This window comes from Amaranthus tricolor, chromosome 16 (genome assembly GCF_026212465.1).
Source record: "Amaranthus tricolor cultivar Red isolate AtriRed21 chromosome 16, ASM2621246v1, whole genome shotgun sequence".
Taxonomy (NCBI): domain Eukaryota; kingdom Viridiplantae; phylum Streptophyta; class Magnoliopsida; order Caryophyllales; family Amaranthaceae; genus Amaranthus; species Amaranthus tricolor.
In genome coordinates, this window is record NC_080062.1 from 2,047,131 (window position 1) to 2,069,260 (window position 22,130).

The following is a 22,130-nucleotide window of genomic DNA, read 5'->3' on the forward strand; positions in this document are numbered from 1 at the left end:
AAAACAAGCGAAAGCCTAAATTTGATGAGGGTAGAGATGGAAAGAAGAAGAAGAAGAATTTTGTTGAAAAGGACTTCAAGCAAAACAAGTGTGAGAACTGTGGAGGGCTTGGCCATTACAAGAAGACTTGCAAAAACCCAACCAAATCAAATGAGGCATTCATTAGTGCAACACCAGTTAAAAGAGGAAGATCAAAAAAGCATTCTAGTATAACTTCACCAACTACATCATTTTCTCCTAAAACAACTCAAACTATAGCCAAAGCCCCTGAATTAGCTCACCCAGCAATTACAACAATCACCACAGCCATTCCAACTCCAACTAACAGTGCTGCCATTTCATTCACTACTAATTGTGGTTAACGAAGGGTTAAATATGTTGCAACTTGCAAGGAAGAAGAAGCCGAAAAAGTCTACACCAACACTAGGAAGTCAACAACAATCAAGCTATGTTAATGATGTAATACACCAAATTAGTCAAGTTTGAAACATTTGTCATAATTTGTTTTTGTATTGGATGATTATGAAATTTTAGTTGTGTGAACCTCTAGGTGTATGTTGGATGATGCTCTTATGTTATGTTTGTATTGGATGACGTGTGAACTTTTTTATAGATGATGTTATAAGAGTTATATATGATGTTGTGTTTGTATTGGATAATTATGTTGTGTTCTTGGTACTCTTTTGAAAAGAAAAATTTTATTAGGTACTCTTTTAAAAAAAAAAATTTATTAGGTACTTTTTAAAGATGGACAAAAAAGATAACAGAAAACTTAACCCCAACCGTTACTTAGTACTCTTTTGAAAAGAAAATTTTTTATTAGGTATATTTTGGAAAAAAAAATTTATTAGGTACTTTTTTGATTTTTTTTTTATTAGGTACTTTTTGACATTTTTCAAAAAAATAATTAAATTTATATTGTACAGGAAAGCAGTTTTTTTAAAAAGAATTTGAGCTGACCAGTTGATACCGTTTCATGGTGAGACGATTTCAATAAAGAATTAGTGAATAATAAAATATTGACAAAAATACAAAATAATTTTTAACATGCATTACAATTATTAATTAACTTGAAAATGTCCATAAACATTTCTATAAAAATAAAATGAATCAAAGAAAAAAAATTAAATAAGTGAGGTGATATTCATATAAACTGATATCTTACGATGAGATTGTCTTTAATAAAAATTTGTGTCCTACCAATTGTTAAAGGCCAATAAACTCATTAAGATCCTAACTCGCTTAGTGGATAATTGGGCTTAACCCATTTTAAAATGGGGTAAATCCAGCCTTAAAAGGATCCTCCACCTTGTTAATTGTAACGGATTTAGAACCGACCCATTGAGTTTGGTCGGGACGTAGATCCGAAGAGGAGGAAGATGATCGGGTCAATGGGTTAAAAGTTGCTTAGTCATGGACAGCAAGGATCACACGCCGAATCCAAGCTTTTGACTTTATTAAGGGAAACAGGATGGGTCCCACTCATGTTCCCTCTGTCATTTGCGTCTGATTTCACTACTTTATTTAGACTAATCAAAGAGTATACAGCGTGCGGAGAACCGGGTATTAATTTTAACAAAAAATATACTCACTCTTTTTTTAATGATCTATCCATTTATTTTTTTAACAATTTTCAAAGTAAATTTTAATTTTTAATATTTCTAAATATGCATTATAAAAAATTATAGAAAATATATAATAAAAAAATATACTTTAAGATAAATCTAATAAAATCTCACAGATATATTTTATCATCTATATATGTTTTAAAAATCTTATATTCTAAATGGTATGAACATTAGGAAACGGAGGTAGTAGGTGTATATTTCTTCCGTATTAAAATACTTGTAATATTTGATGTTTTACGTAGTCTAATACACTAATCTAATTTTTAATATCTCTAATTAGAAATAATGATTAAAAAATATAAAATTTGATGTTAATTATCTTTTGCATTGAGACGGATCAAACAATATTCAACTTGACTATATTTTAACTTATAAACTAAAAACTAATCACAAATTAAGAGTAATGAATGAATAGTCACTACAATACAATTTGCTTTTAGTGAGATATATTTAGCGACAGTTAATCTAAATATTTCAACTTCAAATTTATAATAGTATATATAATGGATTTAGTAAATTTTATTAGACACTTAAGTAGCATAATAAAATATCATATTAAAACTTGCTATAGCAATTCATCTGATAACTGGGTTTACTCTAGAAAATACCCCTCAAAGTTGAGATTATTCATGGTTAATCGATAGGTAAAATTATTGTAGGAATATCATGAAAAGGTTGGATTATTATAGGGAATTTTTTTCTTTTTAATGCCACTAAATTCAATATCACGAAAAATAAAATTTATTGTGGTGTGATATTTACAGTTGTAATAGAGATATAAATGTTAATTGCACCTATTAACGCGTGACATAATAATAAATTTTAAATTTAAGTATATTTAAAATAATTAAATTGAAATTTATATAATCCTAAATTATAATTTTATATAGATTAATATTTAAAATTAAGTTATATTTTCATTATAAGTTCCTTAAAAAAGTTTATATACGATTTTATTTATAATAAATAAATACAACCAATCTATCAAAATAAGGTGTGTTTGATAAATAGTTTATTCATTAGCTTTTATATAATTATAATAACTTACAATTTTTTTTCATTTTCATCGATAAGACAGCCTTTAAAGTATTTGATACTAAACACTTTAAGCCAATTAAAATACATTTACGTTAAAATTAAAATCACTATTTAAAATTATTTTATTAACTTTTAACTTTTTTTCTCTAATAAACAAGTCAACCAACACCACCCAATAACCAAACAACTAAGTCATTTGTAAAAATAACACAAACTAATTATTGAGAGATTATACAAACAATATTTGCACCGCACGGAGATCTGCAACTAAACTAGAATTTATTTACATGCTTAATTGCTTACCTGGCAACATTTGATTGGATAAATAAAAATGAGGAGGACATACAGTGTATTTAAGAGTAGTTTGACTGTCTTACGTTTTGTATGGGCTTTCATGGGTCTTTCCTCTATTATTTTATGTGGATATTATACTTTTTAGTCTCCTAAAACATAGTCAAGTGAAATCTTGTTCGATTCGTTTCATTATAAAAATTATTAGTATTAAATTTTTGTAATTTTTTATTATACATAATTAGAGATATTAAGGATTCGATTACTGCATTGGACTGCGTAAAAAAGCAAACATCGCAGGTAAATTGAAACAGAGGAATTATATAATTTTATCCTTTAAACTAATATATAGTGGGGGTGTTATGATATATAATAATTATCACTATTATAAAAAACAAAATAGGAGGATCATCATCAAATTATAAATATTTTAAATTTGTGGTAATGCATATATATTGCCATTCCTTTTTATTTTAAATTTTAATTATATTTTCGTATATAATTTATGTAATAGCACAATTTGTTGTATGAGAAGGTTACACTACTGTAAAATATATTTTATAGATGAGATAAATAGTCAATTAGTGCTAATTATGATAATTCGAGTTTATTGCGTTAAACTTACAAGAGTAACTGTTAGGATAAACTATCTCTGTCTCATTTAAGGAAGTGCAAATAGTTGTGAAAGTTTTTCTTTACTTTATTGTTCATAATAGTATTTAGAGCATATATACCCTTCTACTTTGAGATCGTGTGGTTAGAGATATCCAATTTGTGTTTGGGAGTCTCCATAGCTTCCTTGTTACTTGAGTTTTTCTTAGTGTTATCATGTTTTTTTCCTTTATTTCTAATAGTTTTGTCTCCAAGATTGTACTTTATTTGCGTTCTCTGTTTCGTTTTTTTTTTCCGTAGATTTTTACTTGAAGGATATTTTTTTGTAAAACGTTCTTAGAGATAAGAAACTCTTTTAGATCGCGATCTTCTTGTGGCGAGGATATTGATCTGCCTCTACCCCATCCTCCCTATATCCTAGCCATTCATATAGGGATGACACTTCACTTTGAACAATGATTTTAGTTTAATAATTTATTTACATTTAAGAGCTAAACAAATAATTAGAGAAAAGTTAAAATATTTCCAATTTAACTTAAATTGGCTCGATTTCATAATATTTTTGATGTTTAATCAACACAAAAGCATTATCAATTTAAATTTACGAATTAATTTTTTTTATAAATTATAGGTGCGAGTTGCACAAAATAAGGTAGATATACTAGTAAATAATTGTCCCTTCCGTCCAATGAATTTGTCTTACTTTTCTATTTTGGTTTGTTTTATTGTATTTGTTCAATATCCACTATAACATAATTTGCTTTTAGTGGGATATATATATATATATTTTCGTGTCCTTTACAAATGAGTCAAATAAACTGAAAGGGAGAAAGCAGTTAACAAATTCACAAGAGCGAATTCTTGTGAATTGGTTTGAATCCAACATCCATATTAAAGGCCCTACCATAGATTGATAGATCGGATCTCACAGGACAATGAAATCCAACATCCTTATTACTTATTACCCCAAATTATGCATTTACTTTTTTTTTTTTTTTTAATGGGAGGAGAGTTGTATACTTTTAATGTGAGTTTAAATGATGAAAATTGTTTAAATTTAGAAATTAAGGGCGGTAGAAGAGTAACTCTTCTAATAAAGAACAAAAGCAGCAATAAAGGAAAAAAAATAAATCATTTACTTTTTAATGGTAAAATCTTTAGATTACAAAAAAAAATGTCGAAGATATATTTAAAAGACCGTATTTTCGAATCAAACATCGACAAAGAACGATCGTATGCAGAGACAATCTAAAATCCTATTATAGGATGGGCAAGACACATGTTCTCAAAATAAAATTTGAAAATAATATAATATTCTATTAAGTATTTAATAGTAAATTCTAAATTCTATGCTATATTAAAATATTTATATAATGTAAAGTTCAAAATATATTCTAATCAACTAGTATTAAAATTGACAGATTTAATGACACCCATAATTTCCTAAAATAAAAGCTTATAAGAAAAATTGTTGTATGTGATATTTTCACTGTGAAGTATATTTTTTTCGTCCTCCATACTCGGATAAAATAGCCTAATAAAAAAAACGTTTATCATAATAGACCTTTTATATGAACTTATTTCACGGTAAGACGGTTTCATACAAAAAGAACTGATTATTTAATTCTTATCAATATTTTTATACATACAATTTAATGATCTCTAACAAATTATTAATATTTTTGTAATTATTATTGTTGCAATCTTTTAAGACGAAGAAAGAGATAGTGCTCTCTTCTCCCAATGTTTTGCATCAATTATTATTTTAGACCATTCAACTCATTTTATATTATTTATATTTTTAAATAATAACCCACTATATTCTTTTAATCCCATTTGTATATTTTAGTTTTTTTATTTTATCTATATAATTTATTTTTTCTCTTTATTTATTACTAATATTTAATTTTTTCTACCATTGTATTTCTCTTTGATGCAAATTAAAACAGACGAATTAGTATCTCTCCTCTCTTAATGATAACAATATTTTGTCAACCACAAAAAAACGTGACAGCAAGTTGCCAACAAGTCACACCCTTTCCTCCCGACAATCATACGACGTCGTATAACCCTAAACGCCACCGCTTCATCGACTTAACTAGGTCATCTTCTTTACTTCATACCCACTATAAATCATGTCTTTGCTCCCCAATTTCTCTTTCGCCCTTTCTTCCTCATTCTCTCCCCTACTTTTATTTTTCTCCCTTCTTTCTAAGGTACTGTATTAATCTCTAATTTTCACCTTTTTAATTCTATTTTTAATCAATTATTCTTAGATTTAGGTCTAATTTCCTAATTTTAAGGCTCCAATCATACAACTTAATTATAATTATAAATTAAAAATACTCGTTTGGGATTGGCTTTTCTTAGATCAGATCTACCATAAAAAAAATGGTTAATTCAAATTTATATTTACAGAAAAACTTATATTGGTTATATTTTAGCTAGATCTAGATGGATTTTTAACGTTTATGGATGATGAAATTGTTTTGTTTATGATCGGTGATGATTTGATGAAGATCTGAGAAATTAATTTTGTGAGTTTTTGTTTTTTAGGCGTTTCAACAAAAGGAAAAAGAAAATGAATAGGTGGGAAATTCAACAAAATTCCATGGTGGTAGGTTGTTGTGAAGAGATGAGGGGCCCTGTTGCAGTTTCGTTATCGGATCGTAAAGGTTCGGGTTCGGGTTCGGTCATTGTTTGCCCTAAACCTAAACGAGTCGGGTTTTTAGCTAGTAATCTTACCATGTCCTTAAGATGGCAACGAAGGTACTTTTTCTTTTGAGATTTTAACTTTTTTTTTTCTATTTTGGTAATTAAATTATATTTATTGATGTTAATTAGTAATTTAAAATTATGTTTTATTTGTGGTTTTTTAGCCAAAAAGCAGAAGTATATGATTCAAAAGCTCGAGCAGAGCTTCTAGACATGATTCTTAGAAAGGTAAATATCTCATATCATTAATTTTAACTTTTAGGTTTTAAAATTTAGATTTGGAAGTTTTTAATTGTTTTATGTGATGGATTTATGTTTTAGCTAAGAAAAAATTTGCAAGACTTAAATTATTTTGGAGCTGATTTATGGCTAATTGTGATAAATTTATTTTCTTTAAAATTTTTATGTAAATGATTGAAAATAATTTGAGTTTATTCTGAAATCTTGTTTTTTGAATTTGGAAGTCAAGGTTGGATTTAATTGTTCTTTGACGATGAGCAGGTGTTCTAAAGATTATACAAGTATTTATTAATTTTGATTTCTATGAGCTTGAAAAATATTAACAGGGGTATATTTAAAATATATATTTTTTGAATATATAAATTGGGATTACTTAAAAATTGTTATTGAGCTATAAAAAAATTAATTTGTTGTATTAATTTGGTGGGATTTATAACCAAACAAACCTTTAATTGGCCTATAGAGATATGCATATATTTTCTCTCAATTTTTTTGTGATTTAGTAATCACTCTTTGATTAAGTGGGGTGCTATCAAATTCAAGCTTTAAAGCTTTGATGTTTTTAATTGGTGATCCCAAATAGTAATATTTTTATGTTCAATAAATAATCTAAAAAGTTAAATTTGGTGATGTTTTTAAAGCTTTATAAATTTGCTCACCAAAAATTTATTCCCTTAATTCAGCAGGAAGGTCATGGTGATGGAAAACACATAGCAAAAGAGATTGCATCATCACCCCCATTTTTTTGTGGATCACCACCAAGTAGAGTATCTAATCCAATAGTTCAGGACGCCCAATTTGGGGATGAAAATTTATCTCCATTATCGACTTTACAACTCGCATCGTCTCCTTCGACTACTGCATCGCCTTCACCCTCACCATCGGCTATGAAATCCGGTGGTGTTAGGATGAAGTTTGGTCTCAAGTCGCCCACAGTTAGAGTAGAAGGTTTTGATTGCCTTAGCAGGGATCGCCAGAATTCGAGCATCACTGCTACGGCTTAGAAAGAACACAAGAACAAATTCATTTGGGTAACTGTATATATACAAAATCTGAATCGAAGCGGCCATTGCTCAATCAATTGCAGCAACAAAGTCGGGTTTTAAGAAATTTTCGGGTTTTCTATGGAGGAAATATAATTTTTTTTGGTTTGTAGAAAATTTGGTGAAGAGAAATTTGTATTTGGCATTGTGTATATAGGATGTGGTTGTTGTAGTAAATCACAAAGAGAGGCAAAAAAGACCTTATTAGAGGTATTGGGTCTCTGTTCTTTTTGTACTATAAATGAGAGGATTGTAAGAGGAATTTGTATAGAGATGTCTGACATTGTAACTTATGTTGTATATATATGCTCATTTGCTACCTTATTATATGTAGTAAAATCATTGCTCTTTCTCTTGCTTTAAGATGAGCAATCTTTCAATTCATATACAAATCTTTTGTTCTCTGAGTCCAAAGATCCTTTTATGTAGGAGGTAAGAATTAAAATAGGAGGTAAGAATCGAACTTTTATGACAAAGTTGATTTAAAGATGTCATCTTTTTGTTTTTCCTCGAGCTGAGAGACTCTTTCGTCGCGCTCTACTTTTCGGGCATGAGTTGTCGTCGTCCTTCCCTCTCTAAATCTTGCTCATAGTTTTTTTTGTAGGCGTAGTACACTAGGTATGACGATGGTGATATTAATGATCGTTTTAACTATCGAATTTTAGATACAAGTAGTTTTTACATATCAAAACTATTTTTTGTCTAATTTTACTTCCATAGCAAGTGAACTATGATTTGTGTAATCGTTGGTGATAATGAAAATGATTTGTAAGGTAAATTTTATTGAAATACATAACAACTAGTGTCTACTGGCCTTTTTAAACTTGTTGAACAACTCTACCTGTAACGTCCCTTTCTTCAACAAAACCACATACGACGGTGATAATCGACACCCTTCGTGAAGCAACACCAAAGGCACTATTTGGTTATCATCAACCCGATAAGCAATGGGTAAAGGTAGATTACCCCCTCAAGTCTTCTTTATTTCTTACCCTCTTCCTAAATACATCGATTCTTGGCGGCGGAGGTGCATTCAAGAGTGCGGCGGAACGACAACATAACAACTGCTATCAATTACATGCTTTTCCTTTGGGTTCATGTGTTTTCTTCCTATCGTTTTTGCCAATAACTATTGTTTTTGTCTTCTTCTTTTGGTTGCTTCACAAATCCACTTTAGTTGTCCCTGCTTCTTTCTTCTTTCTTGTAGCTAGTTTTCCCTTGTTTTGAATTTCTTTTTTTGGCTTCCCTTTGTTTGTCTGTGTGGTAACCTTGTTGCTAGTTTCTGTTGGTGTCTCTTTTAGCTTAGGCGTGTCTTTCTTAGGCCTGGGCTAGATTAGTGGTGCTTATTGGTCCAGTTAGTTTATTTTTGCTTGTCTATCTTAAGGAAGTAAGCTCTTACTCAAACCAGCTTGTGTCTTGATTGTGTTCTTTTGGGTGTCTTAGGTGTGTGTTAGGTTTTGTGTAGTCGCGTGCGTGTTAGGTGTTTGTTCTTCATTAAAAGGGAGGTTTGAATTATGATATTCCAAAATTATCTTTTTGGTTTGCTCATTTCTGCCTTTTCGCACACTTTGATCTGGTTTTCTGTTTCCGTGTTTTGATTTCCTAAGATCTGTTTTTTTTTTTTTTCTGGTTTTTACCTATTGTTCCTTATCATTTCATCCTGTAAACGCTGCATCTGTATCCTTGTTTTTTTGTGTATTTTTTTGGTGTTTCTTTGTTTTTTTCGTTTTTTTGTTTTTTGTGTTGATCTTTGTTAGTGATCTGTTTGTAACCTCTTACTTTTGTCCATAGTAGCTGAATATAGAGATAGGAAGCAATTATCGTCACCTGAGGTCAGGTCCAAAGACGGGGTCGCGGGGGGGGGGGGGGGGGGGGGGGGGGCAACGTAAGCAGGATCTAAAACTAAGAGTGGGGTCTTGGAACATAGGTTACCTAGAAGCCAAGTCGTTGGAGTTGGCCAATGAGTTCTCTAAATAAAGGATTCATGTAGTGTGTGTTCAAGAGACTAGGTGGAGGGGCAAAAAGCAAAGGTTATAAAGGGATATAAGTTGTGGTATGCAGGACTGGACAACAGACATAACGGGGTTGGCATCCTAGTGTCTAACGATATTCTAAAGCAATTGGTTGAAGTAAGGAGGTCTAATGACAGGATAATGCTAGTTAGGATAGTAGTGGGGGAAGAGTCATATCCATTGTTAGTACGTACGGGCCCCAAGTTGGGCTTGATGAGCAGGTGAAGTGCGAGTTCTGAGATAACCTAAGAGAGCTCATGAGAAATATCCCGGAAGATATGAGAAAGTTTTCTTAGGAGTGGACTTTAACGGACATATAGGCAGAGACGCAGACAACTATAATTCGGTACATGGTGGATTTGGTTTGCAGGCAAGGAATGAGAGTGGGGAGAATTTGTTGGAATTTGCGCTAGCAAAAGAATTGGTTAGAACAAACTTGATCTTTAGGAAGAAAGAAGAGCATTTGATCACATATAAGAGCGGCGAGCATGCAACCCAAGTTGATTATTTCTTAGTGCGCAAGGGAGATCGACCCTCATGCTTGGATTGTAAGGTGGTGTTGGGTATAGAGATGCCCACCAAACACAAGCTTTTAGTACCGATTTTCAGGATGAGGAAGAAAATCGTAGAGAAGAAGGTCGAGTCCAGGGGAAAGATCATGTGGGGGAGACTCAAAGAGAATATGGTCACAACCCTGTCAAGAAAGATAAGTTTATTGGGCTTTCCAAGTCAGTCAGAGAATGCGAATGAAATGTGAGTGAACATGACAAAAACCATTAGAATAGTGGCAAAAGAGACCTGGGGGGTGTCGTCGGGTAAACCAAAAGCGTTCAAAAAGTCGTGGTGGTGGAACGATGAGGTGGAAAAGAAGATAAAGGATAAAAACAAGAGATTTAAGGATCTAATGGCATGCACGGAAGACGAGGATAGGAAAGAAAAGAGAGTGAGCTATAAAGAAGCAAAGCGGGCGGCAAAGAAAGCGGTAATGGAGGCAAAAAACCGTGGTTATGAGGATTTGTATCGGAAGCTTGACACCAAAGAGGGGGAGAAGCAGATTTTTAAGTTGGCAAGGACTAGGTCCAGACAGCGGCAAGACTTAGAGGCAGTGAAATACATCAAGGATGAGGGAGGACGAGTCCTCCTGAGACAAAAGGACATCAAAACCAGTTGGCTACAGTATTTCTCTCAGCTACTCAATGAGTCTAGGGGGCCAAAGGAGACGGATAATCAAATTTCTGACGTCTAAGGACCACTAGAATATGGGTCAGCGAGTGATATTACCACAGGAGAAGTAAGAGAAACTCTCAAAAAGATGGGGAGAACAAAGGCAGTTGGGCCAGATAACATCCCGATTGAGGTGTGGAGGGATTTAGGAGAAGAGGGCATTAGTTGGCTGACTAACCTCTTTAATATTATTTTGAGGACACATAAGATGCCAGAAGAATGGAGAAATAGCACACTAATACCTCTGTTTAAAAACAAAAGCAATGCGCAAGTATGCGGAAACTATAGAGGTATCAAACTTCTAAATCACACAATGAAATTGTGAAAAAGAGTAATAGAGAGGAGAATTAGACAGGAAACGGTAATTAGAGAGAATCAATTCGGTTTTATGCCAGGAAGGTCAACCATTGAGGCAATTCATGTTTTGAGGAGACTGATGGAGAAATATATGGAGTGAAAGAAAGATCTGCATATGGAATTCATTGACCTGGAGATAGCATATGATAGCATACCACGACGTGTCATATGGGATAGCCTCAAGGCTAGAGGTATTTCTTCAGTGTACATTGAGGCTATACGGGATATGTATGACAGAGTTTCGATTAACATTCAAACACCGGTGGGGATAACAGAGCCTTTTCCGATTAAAGTTGGACTACATCAGGGATCGACTCCAAGCCTTTTCATTTTTACTGTCATTATGGAAGAGATTTACCGTGGTGCATGCTATTCGCTGATGACATAGTGCTGGTAGCAGAAACTAGAGAGGAGGTTAGTAACAAATTGGATGAGTGGAGGGAAGATCTAGAAGGTAAAGAGTTGCGCATTAGTCGTACGAAGACCGAGTATTTGCGCAGTGACTTTAGTGGCACAGCACCCGTAGGTGAACCAGAGGTGTCCATTGATGAAGTAGTTGTTAAAAGTACGACCAAATACAAGTATTGGGATCGATCATTCAATGGGATGGAAAGATTGACGGAGATGTAAACCATCGTATAGAAGCGGGTTGACTCAAGTGGCGAGCAGCCACCGCGTTGCTATGTGATAGGAAATTCTACCGATCGACAATCAGACATGCTCTGCTATACGGGATCGAATGTTGGCCTGTAAAGAAGATTTTTGAACATAAGATGGAAGTTACAGAAATGTGTATGCTGAGGTGGATGTGTGGGCACACATTGATGGATCGAATTAGGAACCAAGAGTTTAGGGAAAAACTAGGGGTAGCCCCTATTTCTGGAAAAATGCGCGAAAATAGATTGAGGTGGTTGACATGTGTAGAGAAAGAAATTCGCCGCCCCGGTGACGAGGGTAGAAAGCATTATAGTATAGGGTAAGAGGAGTCGAGGAAGACCTAGGAGAACTTGGGATGAGCAAATAAGAGTTGACTTACATGAGTTAAACTTCTCTGAGGGCCTGACTAGGGATAGGGGTAGTTGGAGGCGCCATATCCTTGTTTCAGAATACTGATGTTCTCTTAGGTTACCTTTGGGTGTTCTTGCTATCTTGCTTCTCTCCTTTCTTTTATTATTAGTTTTGTATTCTTTTTTTTTTCTTCTGTAGTTGGTTCTACTTATTTATTTTATTTAAGATGCATTCCTTTTATCTTTTTCGTGTAGCTACGTCTTATTATCTTTCTCGAGCCGAAGGGACTCCTTTGGTCGCGCTCTCCTTTATGGGTATGAGTTGCCGCCCTCCTTCCCTTCCCAAACCCTGCCCATGGTTTTTCTATGAGCAGGATACACTGGGTAGGATAATGATGATTACACAATGATTACCATCTCAGCAAATGATTATGTAGAAGAAATAAGTATAATTATTAATCTTGTCAAAAGATTTTTCTATCAAAAAATACTTGTCAAGAGTCCTTTTTTTTATCAGTTTTATCATCATTAACACTGATAACCAAACAAGTTGTATAGCGTAATTCATTAGCTCTATAAAATTAATCAAAAGGTATATCTATAAACTGATTTAATTATTTATAATTTTGATTATACATATAAAAAATTGATATTAATAATTTTGCATTCAGATTTGAGAAGAACCAAGCAAAATCCTACAGAAATATATTTTAATTTATCAATTAAGAACTAATACAAATTAAGACTAAAAGGATGAAAAATGAAAAAGAAACAATAGTCAATTTCTGGGAATTTGATGAGTATAAAATTCCAAAAAATTCCAAAAGAGTAATTGTCATTAAGACTATTCCATAAATTGCTTTGAAGAAGGCAACAAATTGAAGATATAATGGCTGCTTTGAAGAATTCAACCCAATCTACATTTATTTGATGAATTGTTTAAGTCTTGCTGATTGGGAACAAACTTTTGGCAACCTAGTCAATATCATGATAGCAAATATAAATATTTTTAGGGTTAATCAATAATAATTAATAAAATATTTTCATCACACTAAGTCATCACTAAATTTTAATAACATTTCTTCTGTCTTAATTTTGTAATTAATTTTCTAGCAGTGTGATTTTGCTCCATTTATCATAATTATCTCATTTTATGACATATTTTATTATATCATTTGATTTTTTTCACCTTTTCTCTCTCTTTCTCCTATCATATAAAATATTTTTTCCGCGAAGAAATTTGAAAAGAAAATATAATTATAACAATTTATTTTAGTTAAACATAGGAAGAACATGACAGCAGGGATAAACATGGAAGCCATATGCACGTGTCACTCTCATAACCTGTCAATTCGATCTATATTTATCTTCTAAGGTGTCTATATCTATAAATTAGGAGGAGACTGTAATATAAAATTTTCATATGTACAAATAAAGGAAGAGGCCACCATAAAAAGATGGCTACATGTACAAATTAAGGGGGAGACCATAATAAAAAAGGTGTTCATATATATTAAAAATCATTACTTAAGGATAATTAGGACTAACCAGCTTAAAAAAGAAAACAAGACATTTTCTTCAAATTTGAGGTATAAAATTGTAATTATTTGTTTTATTTTTCTATGATGGTCTCATGTTACTTGGTCAAAGTTTTGATAATAATATTCCAAGGGCAATACTAAGTTACAGCTAAGATAGGTTTAGTGTTAGGTGCTAAAAAGCTTAATACAAGCATGTTCTCACAAGATTTTAAAATTGACTTTTTCATAATTGTTTGCTAATTAGAAGAGACATTCTTTACTTTAAAACAATATTGAAATGGTAACACTTTAACTACTTTTGACAATTTAGAATTCATAGAGGGAACATCAAACATGTCTTTTGTAAAAGTATTTAGGTAAAGATCTTGAATTACTAACATTTTTGGCCTAAACTACCCTCATCCTATCATCCTCTTTTGTCTCTTTGTGGAGGTAAGGGTTAGACACATCTTGGCTACTTATAATAGCTTGTCGCTACTCTTAACCCACTGTTTATTTTGAAATTGCTGCTGATAGTGACATATTGTAATATGAATATTATGTTAATTTAAAGATCTTTCTAAATCGAATTCAACTTGCCTCGATCTTAAATTTGCATTGAATTAATATCAAGATGATTTATGAAATCTAGTCAATACAATTTGAATATGAGATATTTATACTTATGCTTTATAAAAGTGGAAGGTAATATAAACTAATTCAAACATACATATAATCCCTCCGTCAGTAGTCATCAAAGTTATGTTCCAACGAGTATTAAATACTTCACTACTCATGTAATCATGTTAATCCAGTTGTTCAACCAAGTGAATCTAACACAGCCTTTGGAAGGTTATTACATCCATGGCGAGGTTACGTGACAATTGATTGGCACAAACCACAACCATCAAGCAAGATGTTCAGCCATTGTAAGAATCTTGAGATGCTTTTTCTGACGTAGTTCGTGAGGGACCGGGCCAAACACTCGGGTTCCAATTGGTTCGCCTTGCTTGTTAAGAATAACAACCGCGTTATCATCAAATTTGACTTCACTCCCATCACAACGGCCTCGTTGCATGGCAGCTCGCACAATGACAGCTCGTACAACATCCCCTTTCTTTACTTTTCCCCCTGGACGAGCTTCTTTCACAGAAGCCACTATAATATCTCCTAACCTTGCCCCTTTCTTTCCTCTTAATGCTTGTATACACATTACTTGTTTAGCTCCAGAGTTATCAACCACATTGAGCTTTGTTCTCATCTGTATGAAAGTCCTTTGCTGCTGCAACTGAAACCATTTCATGTCACGATATGGAATATTCATTTCCGTTTACCTTAATAAATAGGAAAAATGGACATTTATAATCTAACATTTCACTCATCCGCTGTGAATAATCCCAACTTTGGATTATCTTTAAATAAACCAACCTTTGCCCTTAGTTTGTTGTCAGCAAACTAATAAGGTATGCTGTTAGCAAACTTAGGTCAAATGTTGAATTATTAGAAAATAAAAGGAAATGCTAATAGCAAACAAAGGACAAAGGATGATTTATTAAAAAATAATTCAAAAGGTGGAATTATACACAGCGGATGGGTCAAAAATTGGATTATTAATATCAATTTTTCCTAATAAATATCGTTTTTGGAAGTGGGTTTCATTGTGAAAAGCATTTGAAGATCTAATGTAGTAATGAAAATCAAGGATCATTTTAGAAAAAAGATGATTTATTAAATCATGTGCACCTTTTATTAATGTTAATTTGTTGATGTTTTTGCAACCAAGGGTAAACTACAGACAACCTCTTTGTTATCACTATGAAGGGTAACATTACGTACATCCAACCCCCAACCCCCCGTAGGCGGACGCTATTTAATGGCATTAGGTAATGGAATGTATCTAGAAGCATAAAATAGTAAATTCAAAGAATCATAATATAATAAATTCAAAAAAACTTGCACTGAAACTAAGAAGGAAGCTAACAGACCTGAGCATGGAGATGGTTTCTTGTAGTTTCACATGTAGGTCTCAGTAAACTAGAGCCATTACCATTGATAAGACCACTTAGTAGAGATCGACCGCCTTCAAACATGTTACAAGACATAAATAAACGTCAGCCTTGGGACAACGTTAGTATATTATGCAAAAATCAAACTGTGATAGATTGCCCCTTTTCAAATGATTAAAAAACCCTATAAAACTGAATTGCGTATCATATACATAGAAGAACAATAATGTAGTTGGTTCAGCACACGAGTTGAGTGTTTGACCCACCTTGTACTAGTTGGGCATCATGATCAACTACGCAGGATAAGTAGGATTTGAGATGAACTTATTGAAATGGAATATTTTCACGCTCTTTTGAATGTAACAAGACAATAGACAAACAAGTACACAGTCATGTACTCATGTCATATGCGGCCTTAAGTGAGACACAAAGGGTCCTCAAATTGGAGGTGCTAGGCAGGACTCAAGAGACAGAAGAGAACACATCAATATAAGTTGCAAGTAGTTCATGAATCATGAATGCTCATAAATTATTTACCACATTTTTACTAGAAAGGCAAGACGCCCAATCATCAACAATTTTTCAATTTAAAGTGTGATATCATGGGTAGTTCTTTCCAGACTCCAACAGGGAAAAAGTGAATTGAATAGATGAATTTGATCATACATAATTTGGCCATTATGGCAGCAAAAATGAAGTCACAAAGAAAAGAAAGGAACATATGCAACATTTGTTCGTTCAAGCAATTAACATCCTAACTGCACCATATAAGCATTTATCTGTTTACTACATATGCAATATGACACCCCTAAGAAAAATAAAGGCACGTGACAGGGCAATAGTATTGGGAAAAAGTCTACGTCATAATGAGAAAATACCTCGTGATAAGTTGGACGTCAGATTAGCCGCCATCTTCTGTTTTAACTTCTATCCATTCAAAGGAAAGAAAAAGGCAAGAGTGAGAGGAGAATTGAAAAACTAGCCGAGTAATCAGCATTTATACATAAAAACATTATGCACGAAAGAAAAACACAGCCCCTTAACTATTACAACACCAAAGAGACAGAGGAGAATCGAGTATCTTACAATTTGAAAGCATAGTCCAATGAGCAATCAGCAAGCAATTACGTAAGGGCATATTAAAAAAATTAGGCACCATAAGCTAAAGTTCTTTGAAGGGTATTGCATACAACACTAAATTTCACTTCTAAACATTTGAATATTGAGATGTAAAACATGATTGATTTCACTAACATTAAAAAATCCTAACTTTTCACTCTCTTAAGATTATACAAGTAAACAACTCTTAAACTATTGTAGGAGAACCCACAAAATAATTCAAGACCATTCAATGAAAGTGGAAATTAAAGAAATATTGGAGCTTAACAAAAGTCCTAGATTACTGCTACAGTGTCACATGATTCGCTAATCTCCTCGCAAATCGCAAATCGCAAATCGAAAAATGTTAATTATGGTCGGGGCTATTCCTGAAAATTTTTTGAGCAAATCGCGAATTAGCTAGCGAATCAAGTTACACTAATCTGGCATTCTTTTCATAGCACCTCATTAGCCCTTACACACAAAATTGGTCAATAATCTAGTAGCAGTTCTTTGATCAACATTTAATTGTTAGGATCAATGAGGTGATAGATTAAATTTCAGAGATTTTCTTAGCAACAAAAAGGTCATTTTAAAATCAATTTCATTAAGTTGTATACATCCCTCCAAATGCACATTCCAGCACAAATTTCTACCTGTTGTATACATTCAAGACTAAAACTTTTTCCAAAGCTTCAGGGTTTTCAGCTTCAAATGTTCTTCATATTCTTGATTTAGCCCTAGTTTATCAGATAACAGAGAAAATCAAAGAATTTAAGAAAGAAACAGCGCAATATATTCAAATCAGATGGGTAAAGTAGTAAAATCACACTAGCATTTTGCCCTTTTTTGGGCATCCCTTCTCCAAAAAAAAAAATTATCCGCCCTAATTCTCTCTGTTTGCAATCACTGAACTTCTCTTCTTCTAGGGATTATCCGGTTCCCTTCTGGTATGGATTTTCGTCTTGTTTTTTATCTGAGTTTTGTTTATTTCCTTCTTTTAAATCTTGCTTGATTTGATTTGAATGGTTTTTTTTTCAATAATTTAAGCTATACATGATTTTATGATTAGATTTTTCTTTTCTTGATCAGTTTTCATCTGGGTCCTTCATTTTTTTTTTCCATGTTTATGGGTTGATTTTTGTTGTATTTTTGCATAAAGGATAGATTTTTATTAAAATGTAGGTTTGAATCTGTATTTCACTTTCTTAATTGAATCTTTTTTTGCTGGTTGATTTTTATTTTGATGGTAACTAGAGATGTGTTCCTGTATTTGATTTGTGGAACAATTAATTGTAAACTTAAGTCCTTGATTAATGTTTGATCAATGAACCCATGTGCTGGTAGAGGTCTTGTTCTTAATGCTTTGCCAATTTGTGCTAAATGATCTCTCAAGAAGATGATGATTTCTACAAAAAACAACTGGGGGTTAGCAGGGCACGGAATGTTTTTCCGAAGACCTACCCCGACGCCCAAGTCAATAACTATGTAAGAAAAGATTGCCTAATAGGTCCTTCCAGGAGCACTGTGGCTACAAGGTGGATTAATAAAGACTTGTTTAGACGTGAGGTCTTTTTAATATCTGGCTAATGTTCTTTTGAAGATTGATCAGAAGAATCGTAATAACTCTTAAATTTGTCTTTATGTTATTAATGTTTCTCTAAAGTAGGTTCTTGAAATTCAGTTGTAATAATTCCTTTTGACGTGTGCTTGTCTGTATGTTATTTATGTTATTAATCGTAATAACTTTCTGCATGCCATTGTGCTTGCTTTTGACGTCAATCCTTTATTTATTCTGTTGTATTTTATTCTTTGTTTCTCCTTTTGACACGTGTCCTGCAACTTTATAATGTCTTTCTATTGTTGACAGGTGTCTCCTAACCACTCGTGAGCTTCCCATGCATTAATATTATTTCATTCATACAATGTCTTTTTTTGACCTTCCCAGATGAATGTTGCCAGATAACTATTTAGCTTAAATATTTCTTCCCAGATTAGTATGAATTTATCTTTTCTGGATAATCTTTTATCATAATTATTCATGCTTAATCTTTTACGCACATAATTTGCCCCCCACACAGACCTATAAATTTTATCTTGAGAATTTATGGGTCTGTTCTTTAGGCTGAACTTAGATTCGAAAACTTTCATCCTCCAGAATTTATGTAGGAATCAAACAAATTTCTTCTCATTGCTCCTTTATCTTCAGTATCTGGCCCAAGTTTGATTTGGCTATTTCTTCTCTGGGACGTTCGTAAAGAAATCTTTATTTTTCAAATTTCTGATAACAGGAAAAATCTAGGTATTTTTCTAATCTGGGAACACACAAAATCTGAATACTTTTTCTTTATCTGGCAACATGCAAGATCTGGGTACTTTTGTCCTTTCCCCTTTTCGTGGGTACTTTTGTCACAGTTTTTCTGACGGTTTCCTTTTTTGGTGCAATTTTTTGAAAACTTGTTGAACACGCTTTGGCTGTGGCAATACTCTTTCATCATTATCCTTACCGAGCCGCACAAACATAAATTGCACATCCAATCACTGTTCCTTAGACCTAAGAAAATTTTGAATTTTTGGCAATTTAATCTTGACGTTTAATCTTCCTTTTCTTCCTAATCTTGACGATCGATTTTCCTCTTTTAAACTTTCTAATGATTTTTCTGCCTATAAATATTCCTGTGTTTGCATTTATTTCAATTTACGTTTCCTTTAATCCTTAACAACTTTCAAACATTCCCTGATTTAATTCTCTGCAAATTACCTTGTGAATCTTCGTTTTTTCCAACTTATTCTAATATTAATTTCAAACATGGTTTCTTCTAAGGCTTCTCTTCGTGACTTGACTTTCGATTTCAACAACGAATTAACTAACGGACCAGTTTTTGAATTTCCCCTCTGTGTGCAGCCAGAAGCATTACCACACGAACCTCCAACGGGCATTTGCATCACCACATCACGACTACATTGCTAAAGTTTTAAGGATATTACGACCACAATCTACGTCAAGATAACTGCTAAGCCATCTGCATTGACCGTGACCATTACCGCCATTACATTCAAAATTCAGCACTACGGGTACACTATAACTAGAATGTCTATTAGATCAACTAAAACTGAAAGCCGACCAAGGTCGTCAAACTAATTAAGGCAAGTAATATTGGCAAAAGAGATCAATTGATAGAAATACGTAGAGTTCTCTTGTTAAAACCAAATGAAACAACTCGATTGCCAATAGCACCTAAACACGAAAATTAAAGGTGTTCTTTCGGGTCGTCGGGTTGATTTCGGGTCAGGTGTCGGTTTAAAATCGGGTATTGTGTCCACATTAATTTTTACATTATTTTAAATTCATTTTGAAGTCAGTTTTAAGTCAGGTTCGATTATAAAGTCGGGTATGTATCGGATCATCGAGTCTGTTTTAAACACCTCTAACGACAATCATGGTGATTAAACACATAAGCACAAAAGCCTTCTCAAGAGTCCCAGGGTAACAAGAATTTTAAGGGTTACCCACAAGATCACTTGTTAGCTTCAAAAATCCATAGAGAGTCTAATGACAGGAAAAAAAAATTCATTTACAACAAATTCATACAATAGACATCAATAATTAGAGAAATCTAGCTCAAAAATAGTGAAAAAATTAATTCAAAATGTCATTTGTTTACAAGTAGATTAACGTCATGAATAGAATTTCAGAAATTTTCATAGCAACAAAACCAGACAAATGCTTAATTAATTTCATTAATCCATACACAGTAAAATCAATTATATAAATAGACCATATATTCATTCCATAAAATGTAACACATATTTGACCTAAAAACATCTTAAGCGATACAAATCTTAACCTACATTTTAGTAAAAATTAAACCTTTATCCCAAATCCGAAACAAAAATAACCCATAAACATGATCAAAAAATTAGACAATGGGGAGGAACCAAAACAACAAATTCAAGAGAATCCAGAAAAAAAATTGATCAAGAGAAGAAAAACCCAGTTCTACAATCATGAAAAGGTTGAACTTTCGAATAAAAAAAAGGTGCAAATCAACTAAAGGACAAGTTATTCATTCGATGGGACATAGACGAAGGAAGTAAATAAAAACCCAGATGAAGAACAAGAAGAAAATTCATACCAGACGGGGAGAAACCCTAGATGAATCACTGAGAAAAGATTAATCTTGGAGAGCTGAAGAATTGGGGGGAGGGGGTACAGACGGGTTTAGCTGAGTAAGGTTGTTTTTGTATATGATGTGATGCATATTTGTTTATCTAGGGTTTTAAGCTTATGTGGGTCTGACTATTTGGGCTCTTTTCAAAAACTGAAAATTGGGCCATAAGTTTATTTGGGAATTTTAGAAAAAGTTGAGCGAAAAAATAAAAAAAATTAAGCAAATAAGCCAAATTCTAAACTTTTTCCAAAAGTAAGCGTCCGAACCCCAAAGCTGTGCTTTGGAGCTGTTCGCAGTTAGTAACTGCGAACAGCTATAAAAGACAAAAGAGCTGTTCGCAGTTAGTAACTGCGAACAGACCTGATATACAAATTCAGATCAGTTTCTGTTTTTCGCAAAATCTCATTTCTCAAACCCTACCTTACTCGACATTTCCACCTTCTCCCTCTAAAACATTTGATTCATTCCATCAAATCGTGCAATCCTCTTTCAATTTGGCACTTTAAAATTAGTGTGGGATACTATAGCTTGCGCAAAGGTAAATTTTTTTGTGTTTTTTTGGTGTATATTTGGATTTTAGGGTTTTAACCAAATTTATTTATTTTTTCAAATGTAGGTTTGTAGTTGTTAAATCAAGACTAATCTTAATCATCCATAAGCATTGAAGGTAATTTCTAATTGTTTTTATAGCTTTATGTTGGATTTTGAAGTCATGTTGTTGTATTAGTTGAATATTATTAGAAAATGTTGATGTTGATGTTGGTATTAGAAATGTTGTTTGTGAACTTATGAATTGATTTATTATTTGGATTATGTGTATTATATATGTATGAACTTAGCTACATTATGGATATGAATAATTTGTAGACCAAAAAAGATTATAATCAAATGAATATAATGTACTTGTATGGGCATGAGTTGATGTTGATGTTGATTTTCTTTGTGTTAATGTAGAAAATGGCATCATTTTGCGTCACTATAGTATGTTTTTGGAATGGTTGTATTAGAGAAAATAATGGCAAAGTTCATTATGTTGGGGGAAGACGTAAGTTGTTTGCTTGCAATTCGAACATGGATTTGAATCACTTTAGACATTTTATATCTTCTAAGATTGGATTGGACCCTACTAGAAGTACCGTAAATATAAGCTTTAAATATGCCTTGAGT

General features: G+C 32.7%; 3 protein-coding genes across 8 annotated transcripts; 2 read left to right on the top strand and 1 right to left on the bottom strand.

The window, feature by feature from the left end:
• Positions 1 to 5,538: 5,538 nt before the first annotated feature.
• On the top strand, positions 5,539 to 7,972 carry LOC130802288 (uncharacterized). 2 transcript variants are annotated; one of them, XM_057666236.1, is made up of 4 exons: positions 5,539 to 5,785; positions 6,126 to 6,338; positions 6,449 to 6,512; positions 7,208 to 7,972. In XM_057666236.1, exons 1-4 carry the CDS (start codon positions 5,544 to 5,546, stop codon positions 7,526 to 7,528), a joined length of 840 nt encoding a protein of 279 aa, XP_057522219.1. In that variant the 5' UTR covers positions 5,539 to 5,543; the 3' UTR covers positions 7,529 to 7,972. The 2 variants fall into 2 exon arrangements, with proteins under 2 accessions (XP_057522219.1, XP_057522220.1); XM_057666237.1 differs by having other exon boundaries at positions 7,211 to 7,972.
• A 542-nt stretch (positions 7,973 to 8,514) lies between these two features.
• LOC130803317 (uncharacterized) lies at positions 8,515 to 10,336 on the top strand. The gene is made up of 3 exons (XM_057667514.1): positions 8,515 to 8,524; positions 9,629 to 9,800; positions 9,904 to 10,336. The coding sequence occupies exons 1-3, from the start codon at positions 8,515 to 8,517 to the stop codon at positions 10,334 to 10,336; spliced, it is 615 nt and encodes a 204-aa protein (XP_057523497.1).
• Positions 10,337 to 14,290: 3,954 nt separating this feature from the next.
• Positions 14,291 to 21,053, bottom strand: LOC130802290 (50S ribosomal protein HLP, mitochondrial). 5 transcript variants are annotated; one of them, XM_057666239.1, is made up of 5 exons: positions 20,928 to 21,053; positions 17,448 to 17,531; positions 16,572 to 16,620; positions 15,673 to 15,767; positions 14,291 to 14,975 (listed from the first exon to the last, which is right to left on the bottom strand). In XM_057666239.1, exons 3-5 carry the CDS (start codon positions 16,603 to 16,605, stop codon positions 14,595 to 14,597), a joined length of 510 nt encoding a protein of 169 aa, XP_057522222.1. In that variant the 5' UTR covers positions 16,606 to 16,620; positions 17,448 to 17,531; positions 20,928 to 21,053; the 3' UTR covers positions 14,291 to 14,594. The 5 variants fall into 5 exon arrangements, with proteins under 5 accessions (XP_057522222.1, XP_057522224.1, XP_057522221.1 ...); XM_057666241.1 differs by having other exon boundaries at positions 16,572 to 16,617; positions 20,928 to 21,038; XM_057666238.1 differs by lacking the exon at positions 17,448 to 17,531 and having other exon boundaries at positions 20,928 to 21,044.
• Positions 21,054 to 22,130: the final 1,077 nt, after the last annotated feature.

What these genes read in the sequence shown, in the direction of transcription:
- LOC130802288 (XM_057666236.1), top strand. Translation starts at nt 5,544, where the DNA reads ATGATAACAATATTTTGTCAACCACAAAAAAACGTGACAGCAAGTTGC. An exon ending in TTTTCTCCCTTCTTTCTAAG is followed by an intron (nt 5,786 to 6,125) that starts GTACTGTATTAA and finishes TTTGTTTTTTAG; the next exon opens with GCGTTTCAACAAAAGGAAAA. An exon ending in TCCTTAAGATGGCAACGAAG is followed by an intron (nt 6,339 to 6,448) that starts GTACTTTTTCTT and finishes GTGGTTTTTTAG; the next exon opens with CCAAAAAGCAGAAGTATATG.
- LOC130803317 (XM_057667514.1), top strand. An exon ending in AAGTTGGGCTTGATGAGCAG is followed by an intron (nt 9,801 to 9,903) that starts GTGAAGTGCGAG and finishes ACATATAGGCAG; the next exon opens with AGACGCAGACAACTATAATT.
- LOC130802290 (XM_057666239.1), bottom strand. Translation starts at nt 16,605, where the DNA reads ATGGCGGCTAATCTGACGTCCAACTTATCACGAG. An exon ending in GACGTCCAACTTATCACGAG is followed by an intron (nt 15,768 to 16,571) that starts GTATTTTCTCAT and finishes ACATGTTTGAAG; the next exon opens with GCGGTCGATCTCTACTAAGT. An exon ending in GAAACCATCTCCATGCTCAG is followed by an intron (nt 14,976 to 15,672) that starts GTCTGTTAGCTT and finishes AAATGGTTTCAG; the next exon opens with TTGCAGCAGCAAAGGACTTT.